At 37.2% G+C, this 25,035-nt stretch overlaps 2 protein-coding genes and 1 pseudogene across 2 annotated transcripts in view; all 3 read right to left on the reverse strand.

Annotated features, from left to right (window-relative positions):
• Positions 1–672: 672 nt before the first annotated feature.
• On the reverse strand, positions 673–1,949 carry LOC116286794 (transmembrane emp24 domain-containing protein 7 pseudogene; annotated as a pseudogene).
• A 13,883-nt stretch (positions 1,950–15,832) lies between these two features.
• Positions 15,833–19,823, reverse strand: LOC116286790 (homeobox protein MSX-3). The gene is made up of 2 exons (XM_031693369.1): positions 19,556–19,823; positions 15,833–16,086 (listed from the first exon to the last, which is right to left on the reverse strand). The coding sequence occupies exons 1-2, from the start codon at positions 19,821–19,823 to the stop codon at positions 15,833–15,835; spliced, it is 522 nt and encodes a 173-aa protein (XP_031549229.1).
• Positions 15,952–25,035, reverse strand: part of LOC116286791 (cyclic nucleotide-gated channel alpha-3-like) — a 52,149-nt gene continuing 43,065 nt past the window's right edge. The window contains exon 23 of the mRNA XM_089036543.1: positions 15,952–16,086. The gene's annotated coding sequence lies outside the window, so the exon portion shown is untranslated. The remainder of the gene's footprint in view (positions 16,087–25,035) is intronic.

Consider the following 25,035-nt stretch of genomic DNA (forward strand, 5'->3'; position numbering starts at 1 on the left):
TCGTACTCACAGTCCTGACAATGCCAAAACAATTTAACCTTAGTCTCAAACTTCTTACCACATCCACAATCATAACTGCTCATACACTTCGTCTTCATTTTCAAATGCTTTTTCAAATCCGCTTCTTTCTTAAAAGTTCTCTTACATTCTTCGCACTCCATATATAGACTAACATATTTAAGTGCGCTGTTGCCCTCAACCACACTTGGAGTGGGGGTCGTCCGTAGGTGGATTTTTGACACGGGTCTTGCCCCGTGTTGAGATTGCGCTGGAACCCCCATTCCCTATACTACTTGAGCATCCTCAAGCTGCAGTTTGTATCAAAAAGCTTTACTTGTTATAAAAAGTTTCCCATGATCCTCGGTGACATCAGCTTTCTAGGTTTTTGGGACTAACTTCACTGACATAGGTATATATATGCACACTTATAAACTTCCCCCAAAACGGAGGTCATCAGATTTTACAGCTTGAATTTTATGAACTAGGAAGTTATGGGACAATAGAGTCTACCGAGATCGCAATGTCTGTGTTTCGAACTTACGGGCCCCAAAAAGTTGACACGTCTACCTTCAGCGACTTGTTTAGCCCCGTCCTCTCTCCCTTCCTAGAAGAGAGGATAAGGGTAGGCTGCTTCCTTCGTAATGTGTATGTAGTCTACTGTCTTTTAAAAAATAATGCTTAATGTTGTTTTAATAGGAACATTGCGACAGACAATGAGTTGGTACAATCATGAATGCGTGACTGGAGGCATACATAACATGTTCCTTATTGCAACGCCATTGTCACGCTATCGGCTATAAGCTTAAAAAGATGATATTAAATGGACTAAAATATTCTATAAATAGGTTCAATAGCTTTTTTTAAACATCAACCAGAAGAAAATACAGCTAAATAACAAAACAAACAGGATAATATTTTTAAATACGAGGGTCTACACACGAAGCTTTTATATATGCACCACAACATAACACAACACGACATGATCCATCTACTAAATGAATATTGAAAATTTCAGCGTAATATTAATCGATAGTTATTTTATTTGCCCAAAATATCGGCATGTTTAAATACTAAGCCTTTAACCGTAAAAGGCCCATCAATCGATCAATGTAGTGCCGCATAAACTCTAATGTTTCAGCACCAGACATACATTTTCTTGTAAATCAAAATAACAGTCACTATCTTAGAGTTCAGTCTTGGATAGAGTGAAAAAGCGCCTTAAAACAAAAATTTGTGTAATTCCAACAGCTATAATCACCACTGATTGTCCAATAGACCACCACTGCACTTTCTGGTTTAAACTCTCTACGGCGATACGTCCATTTGCTTCGCGTAGTCTGTGGTAGTTTTGGTATCGTTCAACAAGGTTCATATTCTCATGTATTGAAGCAAGAGAGGTCTCCAATTGAGTCAAGGCTTTCTCTGAATGGGTACCCCCTTGTAATGTATTTTCAAAGCTGCTATCTTTTCCTGTGATGAAGTCAAAGTACACCAGGTTATCACCGATGGAGAAGTCGTAGACATTGCTAAAACAGACTCGGTATGTTCCATTGACTTTGGCCGTAAATTTATGAAGATCGTAGTCCTTTTTCTCTGCCTTGTAGATCGAGCCTCCGTTAGGGTCTTCTAGAGTTACGTCTATCTTCGGATCGTTGCCTGTAATCGGTGCAAACTCTAAAGAACATTCGGTATTCTCGGCGATATCTTCGTAAAAACACTCGTAACCGCTTAACTGGAATTGCAAATGGCGAGCAAGCGAACAGTGTAGAAAAACTACGAGTAGTAGGCTCGAAACCCGCAACATTTTTGCCTGGTTTTGTGAATAAAGCTATTACCAAGGCAGTGCGAGAAAATGCTGTCGATAATACACTTAAAAAACTTAAGAAATTAGTGATTTTTCTTGAAGAAAGTGTGTGTTATACAAGAAATAGAAATATATTATGCTAATCACATGGAGGTCTATTGATATCTGAATTTCAATAGCAAAAGACACGTGGCGGAAAACGAGTCGTGGCTAAGATTCTAATTTTACTTCCGCTTCCGGTTAAATGGTAAACACTTCATGTAAAGGTTAGAGAGAAATAAAGACTGAAAGAAAGAAAGAAAATGAAAGAAAAAGAGCAAAAACAGCTTTCCTGCATTTCAGAGGCCTTAAGAAAATAATAATTAAAAAAACCAGAGCACTTGTTTAGAGTTAAATTGAAAACCACAACAAAGTTTATGGCTAATATTAAAACTAAAACTTAATATTACTGAAATATTTAAATGACGACTTCAAATTGGGATAGGGGATACAATATTAAATAAAGGATAAATATTCTGAAATAAATTTTCTATATTATTTTTGGGGTACCCCCTTAATTGCTATACCCCCTCCCCCCTTCCCAAATCCCACCAGCCCCCAATGCCTGTAAAAAAATAATAAATAAATAAGCGGTCCCTAAAAGACCTCGATCATGTCCACTAACTGTTATCAAAAGGTTAAAACATGCCAAATCTATCTAACGATAATCCTGGCTGGTCTCAGCTTTTAATGGCTTTGAAGGACACAGCCTGCAACTACCTTATGACACAGTCAGTGTGCGCATCTCACTAGAATGCATATATAACTTGATGAATCTTAAACTCTTACCATGAATTTTGTTAAAGTCCAATGAAACACTCACAGTGTCCTTTTGTCACACTTGCTTGTCCTCTGACTTAATCTTAGCGAATTTAATTTCGTTTCATTTTAGTTGATTTTTCCTCTACATGCATGAGGAGACAAGATAGCCGGTAAGCGACGGCCGCCAAAACGCCTTTAAACTGCTAAATTTTTCGCATTTATGCCAACGAAATGAAACCAAAAGCTTTTTATAGTTAGAAGCCACACAGACTTTCTTGAAGTTTCACAAAACGCCTTTCCAAAATCCTTTATCGTATTTGCATATAATACATTTATGCACGGGCTTTTGTATGTTTTAACAGACAAATTTCGATGCCAACCTGGCTGGTTTTACCAAATAAGGCCTGCGTGTAAAAGCTCATTTGGTAGCAAAAAGCCCGTGCTTATAAGTATGCATGTGAATACATTACAGCGCTTTTCATACTCCTGCGACCTATCAACTCCAGACGTTAGGCGTTTTGGTTGCCATCAATCAAATATACGATAGCGGCTGCATGCGTAAGAGACTTACGATGTGCCGAGTTCACTTCGATCTGCACGAGCATAAAATTTCCACTCAGCCAATCAGAGACAAACGTTCCCACACATTTAAATGGGCATAGTATTTTCATTCACACTATTTCAGAGTGATTTATTTTATCCATGAAATATATATAGAAGACTTTAAACCGACCTTTGTCAAGTTATTTGTTTTTTTATTCATCATCGTGTCTCCTCTTATGTATAGGGAGGAATCAAAATAAGTTAAACGAAATTCGCTAAGACTGAAGCCAGTGAAAAACCAACTGTAATAAAACGAATCTTCCTTTGCTAAGCACTTCATCATCTCCGGCCCTTGCAGGGGCAGATCAAGATTTTTACTAACATGCCGAATCAAATCGGTACTATAAGGGGTTTGTATTCGTCCTTAGGAGGTTCGATAAAATTAAGATGATCTAATGTATAATTGAGGGTTCGTAAATATCGTTTAGAGGCTTCGATCGTGGCTTAGGGGTTTGGACCCCTGTTAGATCCCTCTCAGGGCCGTAGCCACAAATTTCTGATTGGTCCGGTTTTCGAGGGTTTTCAGTTTTTCTTATATATTTTTTGGATTATTTTTCTTATATTTTTTTCCCGAAAGCTGGTCCGGTTGAAACCGGACCAACCGTACCGGTGGCTACTGCCCTGCCTCTGCATGTATGTCTGCATGTAGCTGCAAACTTAAGATGCATAAGATACTGGCTCAATCTAGTTACACCTACATCGAGCCATAAAATTACATTCTTAGTATATAAAGAAATGAAATTTGCTGGAGCCAAAAAGTAAAAGAGTCATTATTAAAAAATGGGCTGGGTGATATATGGCTAGAAGTAAATTCCAATACCTCTCGCCAGCCCAACGTCTTTGTTACTATCAAAACGAGATTTGAAGACATAGAGAAACAAAACTGGCTCGGGGAGATCTTTAATGATAAAAGGGACACCCCTGGCCAAAAGAACAAATTAAGAACGTATCGCATCTTCAAAGTTAGTTATATGTTAGAAGGTTACTTAATAAATGTAAAAAAATTCAATCACAGAAGAGCCTTAACTAAGCTAAGAATAATGATGAAAAGGTAAATTATACACCGTGAAAAGATGAAAAAACTTACTGACGTTTCGGACGCTAGTCCTTCGTCGGAGTAAAAGAGAAAGAAGTGGTAGAAAGGAGTGTATATATGATAGAATAAGACAAAAGAAACCAATGAGAGCAAGGTAGGCAAGGAAACAAAAACAAACAATCAGAGGTTAAACTCTTTAACCTTACTCTCGCTAAAACACGCTTTGTTAGTCATATCTATTTCATTGGTCGTTGTCTTCATGCTAAAGTCATTCCTGTTGGTTTTCGTGTTAAGTTTCATGCTTCTAATTTTGGTGTCAACTCTACTCAGTATTTTTCCGATGTTTCTTCTGCTTGTTCCACTTTCTCTCGCTCTGTCATGCGTTCCACTATTCGTAGTATGTGCTGTAAACGTGATGCCCTCACTCTTGATACTGCTGCTTGCCTCAGAGACTTGTCTAATGTCTGTCCGGCAGTGTTAGTTTCCTCCATTCGTAATCACATTCTTACTCTTAACCGCCGTTTGTACCAGTCTTTGTTTGTTACTAAGCGTAATAAGTTTGTGTCTCTTGTTGGTTTTGATCCTTTTACACATGTTGAACATAGCAATCACAATGTCTTCAGTCATTCCGTTGTCACCATTCCCGAAGATTTACCTCTTTCTGATTCTGAGATTTCAGTTCTTAGCAAGGGTTTGAACTTCGTTCCTCTTGCTAAGAAATCTGATGAATTTCAGGTCAAGAAAGACTCTGAATCTTTTTTTCGCCGTACTCGCCTTAAAGCTTTTTTCTCCGACTCTTCTAACTCTAACTGTGAACGTGATGTCTTTGAGCGCCTTTGTCCTCGTAAGTCTAACTGGGTCCCTCCCGAGGGACAATTTTCTTCTCTTGATCTTTTTGTCAATAAGTGTCGCCGTGATATTTCTAATCTCAATCTTAACCGTAAACTCAGTTATTCTAATCTTTCTAAGGACGAGTGGTTGGCTTTACGTCAATTACGCAATCGTTCTGACATTGTTATTAAGCCCGCTGACAAAGGCGGTGCAGTTGTTGTCTGGCGTTCTGACCTGTATAAACAGGAAGCTATACGTCAACTCTCTGATACTAATTTTTATTGTGAAGTGGATAAGGATCTTACCCCTGACAATCAAAAATTAGTTAAAGACACTGTTAACTCTTTCATTTCTGATGGCTCTTTACCCTCCACTGCTAAAAACCTTTTTGTTATTACTCCTCGTACTTCTCACGTCTATTTTCTTCCTAAGATTCACAAAGCTAACAACCCTGGCCGTCCTATTGTTTCTGCTTGTAGTTGTCCTACCGAACTCATCTCTAGCTATCTAGATTCTCTCATGCTGCCTATTGTTCAGTCTTTACCTACTTATATTAAGGATACTAATCACGCTCTTAGTATTTTTAACGATTTTCGCTTTCCTGATAACTCTTCTAAGCTTTTGTTTACTATGGATGTCAAATCTTTGTATACTGTTATTCCTAATGATGAGGGCCTTCGTGCTCTTCAGCATTTTTTCGATCTTCGTCCTGTCCTCGAGCCCAGCACTCCCACTTTGTTACGCTTAGCTGAACTTGTTCTTACTCTTAATTGTTTTTCTTTCGGTGATCGGTATTATCGGCAGATAAACGGTGTTGCTATGGGTACTAAGATGGGCCCTAGTTATGCCAATTTGTTTGTTGGTTATATCGAAAACCTTGTTTTTCAACAATATACTGGACCTAAACCTGAGTTTTTTGGACGGTATATTGATGATTGTATTGGTGCTACTTCTTGTTCGCGTAATGACTTAGATTCTTTCATCTCTTTTGTTAACTCTTTTCACCCTGCCTTAGACTTTACGTGGGAGGTTAGTGAAACATCAGTCACTTTCCTTGACATCTTGCTTAGTGTTAATGACGACCGTCTTAGCACTAGTGTCCATTACAAACCTACTGACTCTCATTCTTATTTACTCTACTCGTCTTCTCATCCTAAGCACACTCTTAACGCTATTCCGTTCTCGCAATTTCTTCGTCTTCGTCGTTCGTGTAGTGATGATCTTGATTTTTCTGTTAAATGTTCTGAGATGCGTTCCTTCTTCCTTAAGCGTAATTATCCTGCTCATGTTATTGATCGCGCCATTCGTAAAGTTTCTACTATTGATCGTACCACCGCTCTCACTCCTCACACTCGTCCCTCTAATGACCGCATTCCTTTCACTCTTACGTATCATCCTATTAACATTTCCATTAAACCCATTGTTAACCGCAACTTTTCTCTGCTTGACTCTGATACTCGCACTCTTGCTATTTTCAACAACCGCCCTCTCTTTTCCTATAAACGTGATCGTAATCTCCGTTCTTTCTTGGTCAAGGGAGTTCTTCCCTCTAACAAAGAACCTGGTACTTTTCGCTGTTCTCGTAAACGTTGTTATACTTGTCCTCACATAGTCTCTCACACTTCTGTTGTCGGTCCTAAATCAACTGTTAAAATCACTGACCATTTTGTTTGTACCACTTCTAATGTTGTATATTGTATTAAATGTACCCGCTGTAATCTTTTGTATGTGGGCGAGACTGGCCGCCGTCTTGGTGATCGCATTTGCAATCATCTTTATGATATTCGCAATAACGATCCCACCAAACCAGTTTCCCGCCATTTTAATCTAGCTAACCATTCTCTTTCTGACTTCATTGTTTTCGGTCTTTCTTTGCTTAACGGCAACAATGATTGTCGCAAGACCAAAGAAATGCGGCTTATTCACCTATTGGGCACTCTTAGTCCCAACGGGATTAATGAACGCTTTATTTTCAACTAACCTTTTCTTTTGTCTTTTGATTGTTTGTTTTTGTTTCCTTGCCTACCTTGCTCTCATTGGTTTCTTTTGTCTTATTCTATCATATATACACTCCTTTCTACCACTTCTTTCTCTTTTACTCCGACGAAGGACTAGCGTCCGAAACGTCAGTAAGTTTTTTCATCTTTTCACGGTGTATAATTTACCTTTTCATCATTACTGTTTCATTAGAAACACCGACGCAGCTCACACTAGTTTTTAGCTAGTTATATCTTTTTAAGCTAAGAATAAGTAATAGTAACTATGACCTAGAAATCGAAAGAGGCAGATACTCTAGTTACAAGAAGGTAGAGGAGAGGAAGTGCTTTCATTGTACTGATATAATAGAAGATGAAAGACACTTCCTAATTAAATGTCCTCTATACTCCAAACTTAGAGAAGAATTTTTTTATGCAAAATAACATAAGTAACTCCCTTGTCGCGAATTCGCGGGATATGCTAATTAAATGTCAAAACGTAGAGTCACGTGACATGTATGAACATGTTGTAAGAAGTCAGAATCGGAATGGAAGTCGAGGAAGGAACGAGAAAGGAAAGTATAGCCATTGAGCATCCAAACGAAATATAGTCATTTAACGGAGTATAAGTTTCATATCGGAGTCCAGTTTTAAAATAGAGTATAGTTATCAAGTCAAGAAAATTGAAGTTGTAATCCGTCGGAACTCATATCAATCGGAGTGTAGTTATCAAGTTGAGAAATTCAAAGTAAAGTCACCAGCGAGTTCAATACCATTATAGTGATCTATTTAAATTCTCAAACTTATTTTTATTTATTCGGTTCCATTTCGAAAATTCGTTTTCGGTGAAGAATTGTTCCGGATTCGCCCGGACTAGTGTGGACGGTAGGCCTAACCGAATAAATAAAAATTCGGATTGAAATTTACCCGGCATAGTGTGGACGGGGCCTCAGTTGTCTTAATATCCCAGGTACTCGTGGACCCCGGCGTGGAAGCGTAATTAAGAAATTCTCACTTCCTCGGACACTATATTTGCCACATAAAGAACAATACGTTTTTCTTGGACCTTGACCGCTGTGGGACATGAACGGACGTTAACACGCATCGTAAGAAGTCATACAAAACAAGAAAGTCGAGAAACGTAATGGCATCACTACGATAAATCTCATGGCTAAAATCTTACCGCTTGTTACCAATTACGACTGAAACATTTGCATTTGATTTCTGACAACCCCGCCACCTTTCTCGGATCTTTCCCGATCCACTCTTCGTCTCTTACAGGACTGGAAATAATCACTAAGAGATTTTCTCGTTGGAGCTAAAATCCCATAAAGAGACTGTCTATTTTGCTTTTAAACACGAGCGTAGCAGATGGGCAGTAGCAATATTTAGATAGCGAAGATAGAACTTAATTGTTTTGTTAATCGAACTCAGAATAGCTATGAGAGAAAATAAAATCAGGGATGATTTAAGTCAGTTCAGCACCATGTGATAAAAGGCATAGTAAGTCAGTATGCTTTGCATACCATTACAGGAATATACGGGTCGCAGATCTGTTTTGGTTCTAGTTAACGTTCAGTTATACCTGGGCCTGGATTCGTAAGCTACAGAAGCTACCACCAAAGTTATTTCATTCATCATTATAGATGTTGGTGATTCTTTTCAGAGTTGCTGATTACACTAGTATATATCATTAACATTTTCCATAATTTCTCAGATCTTGAGACAAAAAAAAAAACATTAAAAAAATATCGTTCTATTTTTTATTTTTCACTGTGGAATTCGTCGGCTGTGGAAAGTTTTAGCATCCACGAGATAAGTCGAAAAGAAAAATCCACGCATTAAAGCCTGCTTCAAATGTGTGATCCGATTCATCTTTGAACCGAGTTGATTAGTTGAAAAAAAGTGTAGGAAGTAATATTTCAAAAACGAGTGCGAGTGTTTCATTAGGGTTTCCAAACACGAGAAGACATTTGAAAGCACGAGGCCGTGGGCCGAGTGCTTTTATTGTTTTCGAGTGTCAACCCTAATGAAACACGAAGAACGAGTTTTTTGAATTACTTCTCTAATGAGCTAATAATGGAGGGGAGAGAGGTAGAGAAATGAAGCAAATGGGTGGGAAGTGGATGAGAAATTCTTCTAGCTATGTTGAGGACACCCACGACGAATATGTATAATTAAGAAATATTTTCAGCATTAGTGATGAAGATATTTCAAACACTAGTGATGAAAATCGTTTTTCATTAGGTTTCAAAACCCATCCACGTGATGCGAAAAGTGCCCATCCATTGGTTGCTGAACTTATGAATTATTAATGAGTTTGGAAAAAAAAGGTGAAATCTCCAGGAAATTTGATATTTACCGTAGATAGAAGATGTTAGAAGCGTTCCTTTTGCGTGTACGCTCTTGAATTTTCATGAACTAATTATATTACACTTATCAGTATACAATGTGATTCATTGGTTCAAACTGTGGTAGGTTTATCTATAGGTTTATGAGGACAACACAACTGTCCTGGAACTAAAAAGCAAAACGTTGGTAACTGTTATCCAATGTCGGTAGTCTTGCTTGTGTCTTCCTTCACTGACTGCTTTACTATATGAAAGGCGTTTAATGCTACTTGGCTTTATGTAAAATAAAAACGAGTGGAGTGTGATGTTGGCATGAATTATCAATGGATTTTTGTAATTAAGAATTTCATGATTATAGTCATAAAGTTAACTCACAACTTCATGCAAAGTTTCCAATTAGTGGAGATCAAGAAACTCTTAGAAAATTATTCAGTGAAAATGAAAGTTGTTGTTTTGCATGGTGGATCATTCTCATGAAAAGAGGCAAGCTGAATGACGTGGCAATAATACACGTTCACTGATCCACAATTCAATGTAATGATAACAGATGTTAGGTGTCTGCTAATACACCAAGAATATAGCAATATGGAGGTCAACAAGCTTGAAGAGAAAATGAATAGCTATCAAATCAAGAATAGACCGCCTGTCAAGATACATTACTGTAAACAGTGAAGACATGTTCAATATGGCGGCCAACCAGCTAATGTTGGGACAACCTCACCTTCATCATTTGATATTGGTTTTTGCATTTATTACTGTCATTTAGGGAGAAACAATACTTGAAAGTCACGAAAATACCCATTTAATTTGACTCTTATTTGAAAAACGTATTTAACCTTTCTTTGCTCCGACTATCGAAGGACTAATTTCCGTACAAAACATCAGTCTCTTTTTATAGGTAGTCGAACACGGTGCTCAGTCAAATCTTATATCATGATTCCCGCCATCTGATTCCCGTTCAAATAATCAGTTTATTCTCTAGTTTTTTGTTTCTGTTTTATTTATTTTTAATTGGAAAGTTTTGATTCACTCATGATTATTTTTATTTGTCAAAAAGAGACGCCAAATGTTGCTGTCCCAAGTTTGAATTCACCGTCCCTTGCATGCGGGTTGGTCGTGTTTCCAAAAATCAATTTTCCGTGAAGATGTAAAGCAGTTCTTCAAGCAGATTTGAGCCTAATCAAATTTGAAGGGAAGTTCATATAACTTGCCTTCATTTGAGTAATCTGATTCAAACTGTCGCAAGTCGGTAAGAGCAAACCTTTGGGTCAAGTCGAGTTTGGGTCGAACAGATGGAAAACTTCCTGTCCTTTTCATACCATACTCCATGTTTTTACTATACAAGTTCAACAAGTGTTAAAAAACAATAGAACAATACAATGAAGATTTTGAAGCCTTTTACTCAATTGATATATTGAGGGAGGTTCAAACTCCTCCCTTGTGATTAACTCTGCTTCGTGATTTCTATAAGTGTGGAGTGGCAATTGAAATCAGGTTACTGTTTGTGAGCAGTTGGCGAGTTCTATCCCAGCCACACAATGGTTCCCTTCCAAGATTAACTGTTCTTGTCTGTGTGTGTGTAACTAGGAAAGATATACGTCTCAAGAGGTAAGCCTCTTTGATAGGATAACTATTGACACAAAGGTAATCATGTGCGTCAAAATAAACAACCATTCTCACCTCATCTATTGTGCATCAACACATCGTAATGCAATCATTTAATCTAAACCTCTTGAGTTATATATTAGGTTTCCGGAAATGGCTTGTTTATTACCAATGGGTTTAGCACAAAGCTCTCTTTGTACTCTAGACGCCTCTAATTAATCCGGGGTCATTAGAAACATCGCAATATTAGTGGGGCTTTGGAATCACTATTGAAGGGAGCTTAAGCCTAGTGAATCTGCTTGGAAATTAGCTGCATGGCTCCTTGCGCACGATCGAATCTGTTACCTTCTTGTTTATTCTACAATCGCAGTTTTGTTAGTTGCCTAAATCAGTCATGTTCGGGATAAGTTCGATAATATCTTTAAGAGAGAAAAACATTTCAATCCTAGAAGTTGTTTCTCACTGAAATGAATATATATCGACTGCCTACTGACCATGGCATCGTTACCTTTTTCAGACGAATTAAATCAAGTAGTTTCACTTGAGGTTTGACATGTGCCTTTTCAAACATGTTTACCATCGTAATTCGAAGAAGTTGTTTCTCACTAAACTGAATATATATATCAACTGCCTACTGACCATGGAATCGTTACCTTTTTCAGACGAATTAAATCAAGTAGTTTCTCTTGAGGTTTGACATGTGCTCTTCAAACATGTTTACCATCGTAATACGAGCATCGGTGGGCTTAGTGCTCCGTAAAGAGATCAGTTGATTGAACCAATTGAAAACACAGAGATTACAGCCACAGCCTGGCTGACGACGCCTCGACTGATTCTATTCACCAACTAATCTTAGGAATAAAGGCTGACGCTCTAAGTTGTGACTAAAAACTCTCTCAACATAATGGGATATTAAAATATAAGTCGTTGGTGTTAACACTCTTTTCTCGGGTTGAAACGTGTCTCAATCTGTCGTCTGCAAGTCTAGAACAGATTGATCAGTTTAGGGTACTATTTTTTAGAGAAACTCCTGTTTGTTAGGGTAAGGCTTTTATGTGCCAGGCAAATAAAGAGGCTTGGAGTAGTTCATGGTTATTCAGGCAGGCAATCAATCGAAAGCAAATGTTTCTTTTTAGAATTATCACCCTGTTTGTCACTCTCATCAAATTGATTCAAGAATATTAAATGCCGAAAAGCTAGATTCATAAACATGTTACTTTTGTTCTTTAGTAATGCAAAAAAAATAAGGCTTCAGTGCCGGACCAGAGATCAAGGAAAACTAAAAGTGGAAGACGAAGAACACTCATTGAATCATCGATTTATTCCACTGACTTGCTACCTCCCTCTTTCACGTGTGTACACACAAATTTTTGTTCTTGTTTTCCCTTTGTTTTGCGTTTTAGGTCTTGTTTGTGAACACAAATTCAATCTCGCGTACAGACCCGTTTTTATTGCAACGCCTAAAGATAACGAACCAATGTCTGCTCATTTTCATCTAAAAACGGACACAGACTGCCTGAACATGACTTTTCTGTATGACTTTTTTCCCGTTCTCATCCTAATTAACTACTAAATCTAATTCGGTAAACTTGTGGCTTAGCTATATTATGATATTATTGTTATAGGAAAATAGGCTGGCCAATATGACCATCCTTAATTATCATTCACATACTACCCAAACAGTTTAAATCACTAAGTTACAGCAATTTGCCTGCTACAAAGCCAAATAAAGCTGCCAACAGGAGGCAAATATGATCGTCGCTGCTGACGGGAATTGTTCTCAGTTCGTTGTCTTTGCATTTTTCTAGTATTGCAATCGATTTCACATGATTTTGCCTTTCTTGATTTTTCCCTCATCTGTCAAACATTTTGAAAACAAACCTGAGGTTTTAAAAAAAACGTCCAATTTCAATAAGTATATCATGCATTTAGTCACTCGATCCTTTCTCTTGGCTTCTTCTCTTTTTTTTTAATCCAAATTAATTTTCATTTATTTGTGTATCTCTTTTTCATTTATCCTTCTCTCTTTTGTTCTTACTGGCTTCTTTATTCAGAGACAAATTTGATCGTGCCTCATTCCGCGTATTGGCAACTCTAATTTCAAATGGACATTTTATCTGCCATTCATGAAATTTCAAGTTTTTGTCTTTGCCTTTCGTATTTGATTCGTAGTTTTATCCTTGATTTCGCAATCGTTACATCGGTGTATTATACACTTCGTAATTTCCTAATCGAAGATTTAAAATTATCTCCAATACGGCACTATTCAATGCAGGGCAAGTCAAATTTCTACTCATACCAATCCAAAAACGATATCATTTAATAAACGAACCGCAAAACTCACAAGATGTTCAGTATGACTTGAGCATTCTCCTGCTATTATCACGTCTTTATCTTGATTTCAAATCTCTTCGGCTGTCAAAAACAAAGAAGTAGCGACAAAAGATATAAACTACTAAAATAATGAAGGTGATGATGAAAATCGTTAAAATGAATGAGGTTCGTTTTAAGATCAAGCCAACATTTAAAATATCAACTTATAAGAAGTCCTTCTTTAAGTACCTGTCTTACATTTGTCAGGTCTTCCTCAGTATGGAACTAGGTCGTGGTTCATATTTCATTAAAGTAGATTTTTCAGTTATGAAATAAACTAATCTGCAAGTCCAACCCATTCACTTGTTTTGAACTGTCGAATTCCAATTAATATCGCCTGATCTTAAAAGAATCTCGTAGGAAATTACTAAGTTATTTTCTCGTCAAAACTCGTCCTTAAACAATTTGACGAAAGACGCTAAAGAAGGAAAGTGTACTGGTGGGTTGGCCGGGAATATCATGAATCCATATGGGCAACTTGACTCTAATACGCCGTCATCAATCTCATTTTCAGATTGAAATAGATCCAGTGTTCAAAATCAATTAATTAGTTTTACGAGAATCGTGCTTTCTTAGAAGTCATTATTATGAAGGATTTCTCAATTGCTTGCTTGGTGTGTTTAGTAGGAGAAGAAGAATTAAGTGAGGGGTTTGCAATATGGTGATAAATGATAAATGGTGTAGCGCTTCAAAAATCGTTAACAAAATTAAATCGACAAGAAGTTTATGAGACCTTTTATTTAAAAAAAAGATATTTGAAAAGGGCTAAGATTTCCACAAAGACAAGCGTGCTAGAATTAGCAATTGAGCAGGCGTTTTTGTTCCCTAAAGATGTTATCTTTGAAGTGCAAGGCTATAATACTATTGAACAGAAGCGCGCGGTATTCTCTGTTTTAGGCCAAAATGAAGTGGTGTGTTTGCATAGCAATTGTTACAAGATGCAGTGGGGCTGGCTGGCGGAGGTCTATTAAATAATTTAATATAATCTTTTCAAATCACAAGCATATTAGGAATCTTTGGAGAATAACCTAGTTGGTTTTGTTCTATTTATCTGTTTTGATTCGACTTGATTTGCAGTTTCTAATTGAAATGTATTAGCAGCTGTACTCGTAAACTGCAAACCTTGATTACTGAGCCTTCACTTCAAAGAAAAACTCCTTGTGCGGCGTCCGTTCACTTCTTAAACATCTGACAGTCACTCAAGCAAGCCCTCTTCCCTATTGTCTTTCCAGGGAGATAGCATAGGTTTATTATTATTAATATCTTAACTTTCATATATCAGCTTGAGAATCTGGAAGCTCAATAGCTCTACCGTCAACTCCATTCAACAGATATGCAATTCAAAACCTATGATTTTAAGTTTTTCTCCGCTCAACCTTTCGAGTGTAGTGGAGTGTTATAGATATCATCAGTACGTCCTACGTGGCGTGGCATGACAGTGACTTTTGGTTTCAGTGTACTAATGCTTTTAACTTTCTTATAGGGATTAAATAACCAAAACCTATTTTTTGGCAGATGAAATAACCATTAAGGGAAAGTAATGGGGATTTTCTAACACGTTTTAACTTGCTGAAAAATGGAAAAAAATTCCTTGCTTTCAGGTTTTAGTTATGCATGATCAAGTCGAAAAAGTACCGAGAATATACCAGTTGCTTTACAATAATTTTCACTATTTTTCTTAATTTTAATTCTAATAGTGCGCCGTAATCCTTCATTAAATCACGATCTAAAACTTTCTACTATAGTTTTTAAGGGGACCGGTGAGTTGGACTCATGATAAAAGACCGCAAAATAAGCGTATCACTAAATCACGAAGGTAGACCGGCGTAGGGCAGAAGGGGATTCGCTTCTCCGAAGTCCTCATATCCTCGACTGTTCGTTCAAATTACACCACCTTATTGACATATAAACTTATTTTCGTATTACTAAACATATTTTTCTTGAACGTGACTTACAACGTAGCAGCGACAAATCCGAGAATGAAGAGAACTGAAAACTTGGACGGTCAGCCGTGTGGAATTGAAACCCATCATTCTAGGGTGTCTACGTTATTCTATTTTAAAATCCCAAGTCTAACTGCAAGAGTTAATACACTTTATATTTAACTATAACACCATTGTATGGCTGCGTCTTTGAACTACTGTACATTAAAAGAAGCTACTAAGGGGTATATTTTACACTGACTTTACAGACAACACAGTCTTGAGGTATGGTTAGCAACCTATATACGTACTTTATAGTTAATACACATAGTTTTTTGTTCTCCAAATCCATTGAATTCGTCGAAAGAGAATGGGATCATTCTTTTGGGTCAGTTTTGAATTCATTCAAAGGGAAACAATAAATTTTGAAATCACTGGGACTTTTACAAGCGGCGAAGTCTGCACGCGTTCTCAACCCAACGTCAATGGCAACAAATTTCGTTTAGCCTTTTTTGTGTTATTCTTGGGCATTAGTTTTCAACATCAAAAGTCTCCTCAACAGTCCCATTAGTCTTCTTTTCTCTTGCTCTTCGGTTCTGAAACCATATCTTTACCCTGTGTTCAGTGACAGACAGTAAAGACGAGAGTTGTCGTACTTCTGCACTTGATAGATAATGTGTGTCTACGAATTTAGCTTCTAAAGCGGCGAGTTGAGTCGATGAGAAAGGAATGCGAGGATTTCTGTCGAGTTTGTGTTTTCGATTTCCTTTACGTGGCTTCGACCCTAAAAACAGAAAGAAAAAGGTTCCGAAAAATTAGCAAAATACAAAGCAAGCTTTTTAATAGTCTTTTAAGTCATAAAATGCTATCAATTTTAACTACGTAAACTTCAACGGGTTTACCTGAGAAGTTTCATATATAAGTTTCACATAAAAGGTTTAGATGGATAAGATTGAAGATACGAGTGATTCACTGCAATCTTGTTTAAAATGAAATCAGTTGTGAAATACAAACATAATACAAACATATTCAAGTTTTGTTTTCTAACTAGTCCCTGATATCAAATGTTAAATCGAAAAATCTTTGTTTCGATGTTTTTATAATATAGATGAAAAGCGATTTCGTTATTTGGATGATTTGACACAACCAACATCGTCTCTGTGATTGCCGATAAACACTGGAATATCGGCAGTACTAGCCCGCATTCGAGAGGTGGACGAAGAGACTCAGAGAAAAGAAAAAAAAAAAAAGAAGAAGAAGAAGAAGAAAAAGATCGAGAAGACCTTGAAAAAGCTGACAAGGACTAATAATGATAGAAAAAGATTTTCCCCCGATACTTGCTCGTTTTTATCAATTTTCAAGGCATAGAAATACAGAGTTGCACTTACTCGGTTCACTGTGCAATCGCTTCGAGCGTCGACCGCAAAAATCCCTTCGAAAATTTCTCACAAACGTGCTAGAAGATTTAATTGATAAACGCTTACTTACTTCGAAGAATTTCTGTGGTTTTTCCTTTGGTATGCTATACAGAATACACAGAATCTCATGATCCCCGTTATCCAAGACCCTAATGAACCCTTAGTATTGAAGTTTGACTGGGTTAACGGCTATCAGCTGCAAATAAGGGCGTTTCCTAATGTTACCGGAATCAATAGCTTTGTTCCTACACTAGATTCCAGAGCTGTAAAGACAGAAACCTCTCCTTTCTTTGATCATGACAAGAAACTAAATTTCTCAGTAGAGTGGAGCCCTAATTTGAAGGGGAACACATAGTATTCTCGAGCATTGAGTACTCAGGCTTACGGTACCCGATAAAAATCCGTTAAAAAGGAATTATTCATTCATTGTTTTAAGTTGAACTAAAGCTGTCTAACAAAAATATCTAAAGATCTAGAAATCTGAAAACAGTGGTTCATTTTCCTTTGTTGATATCATGACATGAAGGAATTCTTCAGGGGCACGACTGGAGAATGGAGCCGGATCGGTAATGATACGGCTCAATTTTCGTCAAAACAATGCATTAGTAAGACCCAACATTTTTTCTAGTTCTGGTTTTTAAAAGTGCAGTCTTTGCGTAGAGTTCTCGTTGGGTATACAAGGAAATTCTTTCCATCACTAAAGAAATAAAATAATTTATTTCTGATGCAAAAGTTGAAGAATACCCAGTGGATTTTCATGATCTTCACGCGTGATGAAACCCGTTAAGCACTTTTGGACTATCATTTTTAGGAGGGTGATGTCATGTTTACAAACATATATTTTCAGTTCCTCTTTGGAAGAACCGCTAGAAAAGGAAATAAATAAAGAAATAGAGCAAAATTAGTGTTTTGAAGCTCCAAGCCAACAAATCTGATTTAAAATAAAGGGTATATTTTCATTCCACTGTTAAAAATGATTCCAAACCATCTCGTGCGACGATTCATCCCGATTTCATAACCAAAATTCGCTGTATCGAAAAGACTAAAAGTACATGTTTTGCCGTGAAGATTTAAAGAGATTATCAGGTTAGCTTGAATAAGGAAGTAAAAACTTACGTACGTAAAATAGAAAAAGAATGCATTCAAAGCCTTTACATAGAGGATTTAACTTAAGCTGTTCTTCACAGCACACTGTAACAGAACAAATACGCGGCATAGCAAAGGGATTATCATCTACGGGCACCTTTCTGTCAGTTATTCCATGCGTAACAATGTTGTAATGCCAGAATATAGAAACATAGATGTACTGTCAGAAGAAAACTGAAGAATATTTTCTGATTTTATTTGGTTGTCCCACCTATGTGACCATTTCTTTTAGTAAATTTGGAATCACGAAAACGGCTGCATTGCCTAACATCATTGCTTTATTCCATGCCTATTTGTCATCATTTTAAGAATCGAAAATCTAGGAAATATTTTGAAGTTAAAATATAAAGACAATAAAATGAGGTCGAATGTATAGATTTTGGATTAACAAGTCTCACAGACTAAGGCCAGTCATCCAAGTCAAGAAATGAAGGCCCGAGAAGTCCCTTTTTCATTTGACAACGACTAAAACTTTGCTCAGTACTTCAGGTTAAATGTTTTAGCTGCAAGTTAATTCCAAATAGAAGGCCGTGATTTGCAATCTTTGCTAAATCAAAGCTAGAGACAAAACAACACGTCTTCTCTATGTACATACTCTGACCCGCCATCTTGAATAACAAATCAAACAATGTTATTTTCTCAAACTTCGCGGTCTTTTTGGTGGATTTCCTGTCCATTCAAAGTTTCCTGTTTGAACATGGACAAATTGTCGACAGCCTTTAACTCGAACTGCTTACGAGTGAAGGAAAATTGAATCGTCAAAGCCGTAAGTAACCGCTGGAGAGAAGCTAGCGTTTTTATTGATAAGCATGTCATTTGCAGGGCTGAATGGCAGCTAAATCAGAACAATGTGTCGAGAGCTCAGTTTCTTTCAAAAACACTAAGAACAAGACTGATAGCACAAGATTTTGAATTGTTGGTTAAGGGTCTGCCTGCACTACATTAGATATCGTAAAAGCTAATATCTGTGGCCAGTACTCATTGTAATCTAGCTCTAGCTATGTGGGTATTGCGGGCGATATGTGAACTTAGCAAGATGAACCTATTTAGTACAGAGAAATAAAGTCTACCAGAGATGGTTACTTAATTTGGACAGGTTTTCATGATACATTTTTGCGCGTTTCTTTGTCTCTCCTCCGTTTATCGGTCGAGCTGTCGAAAAGGCTCTCTTACACCCATTTGTATTAATACGTGTGGTTTCGACTTACACCATTAGAATCAGTAAACAAACCAAATGTGAACATAACTCGGGAAGGGATCTGTCTAGTTTAGTAAGTTCTAGTGTTGCTTTGCCACAAAAGCTGCATCGCTTAAAGCGTTTCGTTGACAACTTTATCACCTTCTTTCAAAAGCAGTTCTGAATATTAGACGTTACACCTTGCCGAAATAAACATGGCAAACAAAGTAAAACACGAACAAAGACGAAAGAAGAAAAAAAATCAAGTGGCTACTCGAGTTTTTCTTCAACATTGATACACCTTTTAGGCACTCTCTTTCTTAAATCTTATCACTAAATAAACGATCACTTGTTCTCTTTCTTGATTTCGAGTTTCCCTGGTGAGGTTATTTTGTTTTCTTAAGTACCTCATTCAATTAATAAGAAAACAATCTTACAAAGGAGTTTTGATTTGCGGGAGCACGCTACAACTTCTCTATGAAGTACTTATGAGAATTCAACCAAAAACTTACTTGGTATTTTAGGCGGACAATAACGTGTATATGCTAGCCATGGAAGTCGCATGAAGATGTTTTCAGCCGATTTTGTACTGGCTTCGTTTCCTGATGTTTTCTTGCTTCGAACTTGGTGTACTGTAGGTGGACTGTTTTCCTGGACCGGAACACGGCACTTGAAATCTTTTCGTAGGATGTTCTCGATGGAAAAAGGTAAGAAGGGTTTTTCCGGCTGTTCTTGTTGAGTGGTTCGGTTGGGGGATTCGTTAACGTTCTTGGCAGTCATGTTAGCGTTTTGTGGTCAGGCAGCTCGTAGTCTAATCCTGACCAGCTGTCCTTGCCGATTCTTGGTTGACCTTCCTACAGCTCTTCCTTAGCTCAACACAAAGCTGGATTTTGTTTCAGCATGTTTACACATGCATACTTTCAAAAGAGGCTTAATTCAAGTTTCATTATGGAGTCGTTGATCAAGGCCCTGACAGCTCACGTCACCCTTATCCGTAGTTTCGACAAATCCAACCTCTTATCGAATATTTTCCCTGTCAGCGTATCGTCACTTGGTGCCTATTAATCCGGGATTATTTCATCTGACTCGAGTAAGATCCTTTAAAGCTTGTTTTTGGATTTATGAACGGAGCACATACATTAACTACGATCATTTCCCTTTTTAAATTGATCTATTATTTTTATAAATGTTGAAAAGCTTTGCTTCAATTTGGGTAAGCCGTGTAGTCCAATTGTGTGGTCTCTGATAAAGTGGTATCGAATCGACCAATTTATTAAGAAATGAGAGAATTATTTATAAGTACTTGAACTTGTCATATTAGAATTGATTATGGAAAACGTACCGTTGAAAAAGTCAAGTCATCCTTTCACATGTCATAGTCACGAAAGAAGTAATGATTTAATTTGTATAAACTTTTTGTCCGGCAAAAATGCCATTTTAAAAATTTCATTGCTGCCCAGTTTTTGTTTCCCAAGATTTGCTATCGGTTTGTAAATGATTGAATTAGACTAAGTATTTTCCTAATGAACAAGGCCAGATCTACAAGTTTACTCGCCCTAAATGGTCCATGAGATAAACAAACTGGGCTGACAATAGACTTTAAGAAATGAAGAGTATCTTATCACAGATCGAGTGGATGGTAATCGGTGCACACTTGAGGTTGATTGGGTGTTGTTTTTTGTTCAAAGAGTGGTCTCATCAAGCTCAGCCTATTGACTGATTGAGAGGGACACGAGTAAACGACTCAGTGATACCTAGAGGAAATTCAATTCGAGCTGAGGATGACTAAGGGATAAACCGACTTCAAACACATGCTCAAAGCAAATTAGCAAAACGAGTATTACTAGGCTCTGATTGGCCCACACAAATGATAAGCTAGAGTCCTTTGAACTTTGGGGTGTGTACCTTAACTTCAATATGTCTAACAGACAATGCATATCCAGATAATAAACTGATTTCTTTTTCTTTTAGATGGCTTTATTTCTGCTTAGAATTAACTTTGCAAACTCGTAGCATCTGCAATCGAAAGATGCCGGCGAAGAAGTTAATTGAATTATTTTTAAACTAAAGAAATCTTCATAAAAATCTTTCATTTCCTTTTCCTCGACTGCAGTTAAATTTCCCTCTTTTATCTAGTTTACTGTTAATTACTGAGTAGCTGAAAGACCATGTGAAACCATTGTTTCTGCATTTTACAGTCGAAACCCAATTACTTCGAGACCGACAAGTCAACAAGCTCCATCAATAACACAAAAGCGACTTTGCTAGAATTTTGTCCATAGATTTTTTCACTTAACCAGTGGAATATGAAGTTTGTACAACATCGAGTATTTGGTAAGGCTGTGATAATTGGAATGATCGATTAAAGTGTTGATTTGATTAAATTAACTAGCATACTCAAACGTCGTGTGTTGAAGCGCGCGTCAAAGGCTATCGGTCTAACATATCCCATGTAATCACCTTTTAAGTGCGCACTAATCCGTGAAGATTGATTAAGCGGGCATAAGATGCCATCCAGCAAACATGGGATCTATCATACATAGTCCTTTTTCAATAGCAATGAAACCCTAGAGCCTGTTAATTCCTTGGACTACATTCCTTTATCAAAGGCCATGTCCACCCCGCCGCAATTTTCCCACTCGATCGGGTTCAAACCGTGCAAAAGGCTGCAACAATTAGCTAATAAATCCGTAAACTAGCTACTATAGTTTAGCTTAGTTTGTAGATCGAGCTTTTCAAACGACAAATCCGTTCTTCATTATTTTTTCCGTTTCATAATCTCGTGTAAAGACAGTGTAAAGAGTTCCTTCCGATAATCTCTTTCTTTTGTTCCATGTTGGAGAAATAGATAGGTGTATTGCGCCTAATCCTAAGCTCATATGAACAGTAGTACAAACAGTAAATATCAATAAGGCTATACGACTTTGACCTGGAGACGTGTATTATATACTGCACATGTTGACCATGTATAATGAGGCAGCCATAACAAGCTTGATTTATACAAAGATGTTCTCGACTTATCGGAGTGGAACAACTCATTTATTGAATGTCACGAAGGATCCAGTGCAGAAAGTCTGCGATTAATCCATAGCTAAGCCAACTACGTCAAGGCAGCTTTGCCAAGGAACGCTTGGCATTAGAACCATGTTGATGAAACCAGCAGTTGTTGTTCATGACACATTCTCCAATGAGAAAAGATTGGGTAAACAAAACTGCTAAAGGGAAGCAATTGGACAAAACCTGCAGTTTTAAAAATAGCTTCGTAATGGAAACTATAAACAAGCGAAAAATTTCACAAAATTTCCAATTACGTAAACTAGTCCAAGTGAAGCAGGCCATTTTCTCTAGAAAGATGTTCTTCAAAATCTCTTTTCGTTTGACAATTTTTTTTATTGTTCTACTGAACGGTACTTCAGTTGCTGTCCGACAAAACATCACCGCATAAAGGCTCATAAAGACTCAGTCCAATCATTTCCTCTCAATTCCGACAGGTTCTCTTATTTTCGATATCCTCTCCATGCAGGATATAGCTGTCAAAATCAACACAAAAGATGTTGAATGTTTTTGACTAAGATCTTCAACTTACATAGCTATTCACAAATGAACAAATGAAATTCAGAGCTCCTTTTTTTGATTGAACTAAGAAACGCAAACTGCTCCGCATTTTACTTTGTCATTTGTGGCCAAACGTAATCTAGGAGCAGAGATATCGATAGACTTGTTAAATGGTTGCAAAATGTATAATGAAAAAGTCAGTTTATTATTATGTATTATGGAATTCATTGCATCCAAAAGACAAAGGCAAACGAACCAATGAAACAACGCTAAGAACATAACACGGCCAACCACAGCGCCAAAATAAGTCTCTGGTACTTCTCTGGTACTTTATATTCTTTTTATTTTTATTTTTTAGAACCGTTAATGTGGCCGGTAAAATAAAATGGGTATCCCATTCAAAGATTACACATTCTGGGTGCCGGTGCATCTTTTTCGAACCCTGATAAGCCTGTATTCTGCATATCAATCATCAAGTTGGTTTATTGGTTTGTGATAACATACGTTACGATGCATATGATTTATTATTGCTAATTAAAGACAAGGCCCTTTTCATGGTTGAATTTCATGGAGCTTAGAGATGTTTACTTTCCGATTAAAATATGATATTAAAACCGCTAATTAAATTATTCGAAGCTGCACCGATCTTTGTCACATGGCCGTGCCATACAAAAGTTTCGTTTTAAATTCGCCTATAAAGGTTGTGATTCAAGAGTTTTTCCGTCAATGCAAAGGATAAGAAGAGCACTTGCACCAGTTGATCCCCGAGTCCGTTAAACCGAGGCAAGAAATAAAAGGAAATTAAGAATAAACTACAACTTCAAGCCCTCATTTAATCAATAAAAGTTACCGCTCTAGAAACACAAGCAGATCTGGACTTGAATATTTTGGAATGAGCTTGAAATGAAATTTTGAGCTTTCAATGAAAATGAGCTTGAAATGTAACTTTAGTATTAATTTTTTTTTCTTGTAAATAGTTTTTATAGTTCTTCTTTTCTCTTTCTTTTTGTAATTTATATTATTCTATTGTAAATTCATATTATTCTATTATAAATTCATATTATTTTATATCTGTAGTGATGGACAACCTTTGCAGATTAAAGATTCAGAAGTGGAGAATTAATAAAACTGGGGAGATCCTTGAGGAATGAAGAGAAATCAATCACGACACAACAGAAAGTTAGCTTCAAGTTCAAAAGACTGTTATTTTACACCGAAGACATCGACAGCAGAAGAAAATACAATAGACAAGACTGATAAGTACTATTTGCTTTGTAAAGCTGCTTCTCGTCCATATCTTGTCACTACTTCAAAATTCATATAAAGAATACTGACAATGTGGCATCAATATGGCATCATGAACCTGTGACTTTCAAGTTTATTTCCTTTCTGAACTGAACAAAACGTACGTCACATCGACCAATCAATGCTCTTGAATATTGTTATGGCTGGTTCACAGGTACGGCGGAGACGGGGGCGGCGAAGCTGAATGAATGGGCTATTAAACCTTTCAACCCATATAAAAACCACACTCTACTGATTAAAATTGTAGCTTCAGTGGTAGCAATTTACTGAGATCGAGTTTTTCAAACCCCGTCCCGCCCCAGTCATATCACTGTAATCATCACCGGTTCCTATGCTTTAACGTGTAACAACAGTTCTTCAGTTTTTGAGCCACGTCAGTCTTACAGCGAACACACTGATTCTTTATTTTCCTTATTGGTATTGAGCAACTAATCTTTCTGTCATAATGCACGCTCGATAACTTCGACTTGTTGCAATTTCCCTCACAAGATGAAAACAAGACGACATGGATTTCGGTGCAGCAGGCCCTAAGAAGGTTTCGCCTGCTCTCAGGAGGCACGCCAAATACTGAATCTCAGTATAACGTACAAAGATATCTCAGCACTCGATCTATAAGTTTTCTTTTCACGCTTTTCTTTCTTTTTTTGCGGGGGGGGGGGGGGGGGGGGGGGGGGGGGGGTGTAATTTTTAGAATAGTATTTTATGTCTGATATATAAATTATGAAGCCTAAATTTAAATTATTATTTACAAGTTTTTTTATAAGTTTTTTTTGTCGTTCACGCAGTCAGTTCCTATCCCCAGAGCCCTAGGGCGGCTTGCGATGGAAAAGAAACTTGGAATTTAATTTTTGTGGAAGGAATAACGGAGAATCCGTAAAAAAAGGGTTTGTAAAGAATCAAAAAAACGCTCAGCTTTACACAAGGTAGGAACCAAATGAGTCAACAAAATAAAGTATGAAAACAAGAAGACTGCTTAACAGCTATGAGATGAAAAAACCCAGCTGAACAGGCGTAACGATTATTTTTTTAAAAATTAGTTCCGCGAGCGTCCTATATAGAATACGCTCATGCAGCTCTACACAAGGTGGGAACCAAATGAATCAACAAAATAAAGTGTGAAAACAAGAAGACT

The sequence above is a fragment of the Actinia tenebrosa genome, unplaced genomic scaffold (genome assembly GCF_029948245.1).
Source record: "Actinia tenebrosa isolate PJP-AT-01 unplaced genomic scaffold, QUT_ActTen_1.0 PGA_scaffold4__44_contigs__length_22323623, whole genome shotgun sequence".
Classification (NCBI taxonomy): Eukaryota; Metazoa; Cnidaria; class Anthozoa; order Actiniaria; family Actiniidae; genus Actinia; species Actinia tenebrosa.

Bases quoted from the DNA above. Each gene is read 5' to 3' on its own strand.
- LOC116286790 (XM_031693369.1), bottom strand. From the start codon at position 19,823: ATGACTGCCAAGAACGTTAACGAATCCCCCAACCGAACCACTCAACAA. The intron at 16,087-19,555 runs GTAAGTTTTTGG...TTCTGTTTTTAG, and splicing joins TTGTCCGCCTAAAATACCAA to GGTCGAAGCCACGTAAAGGA.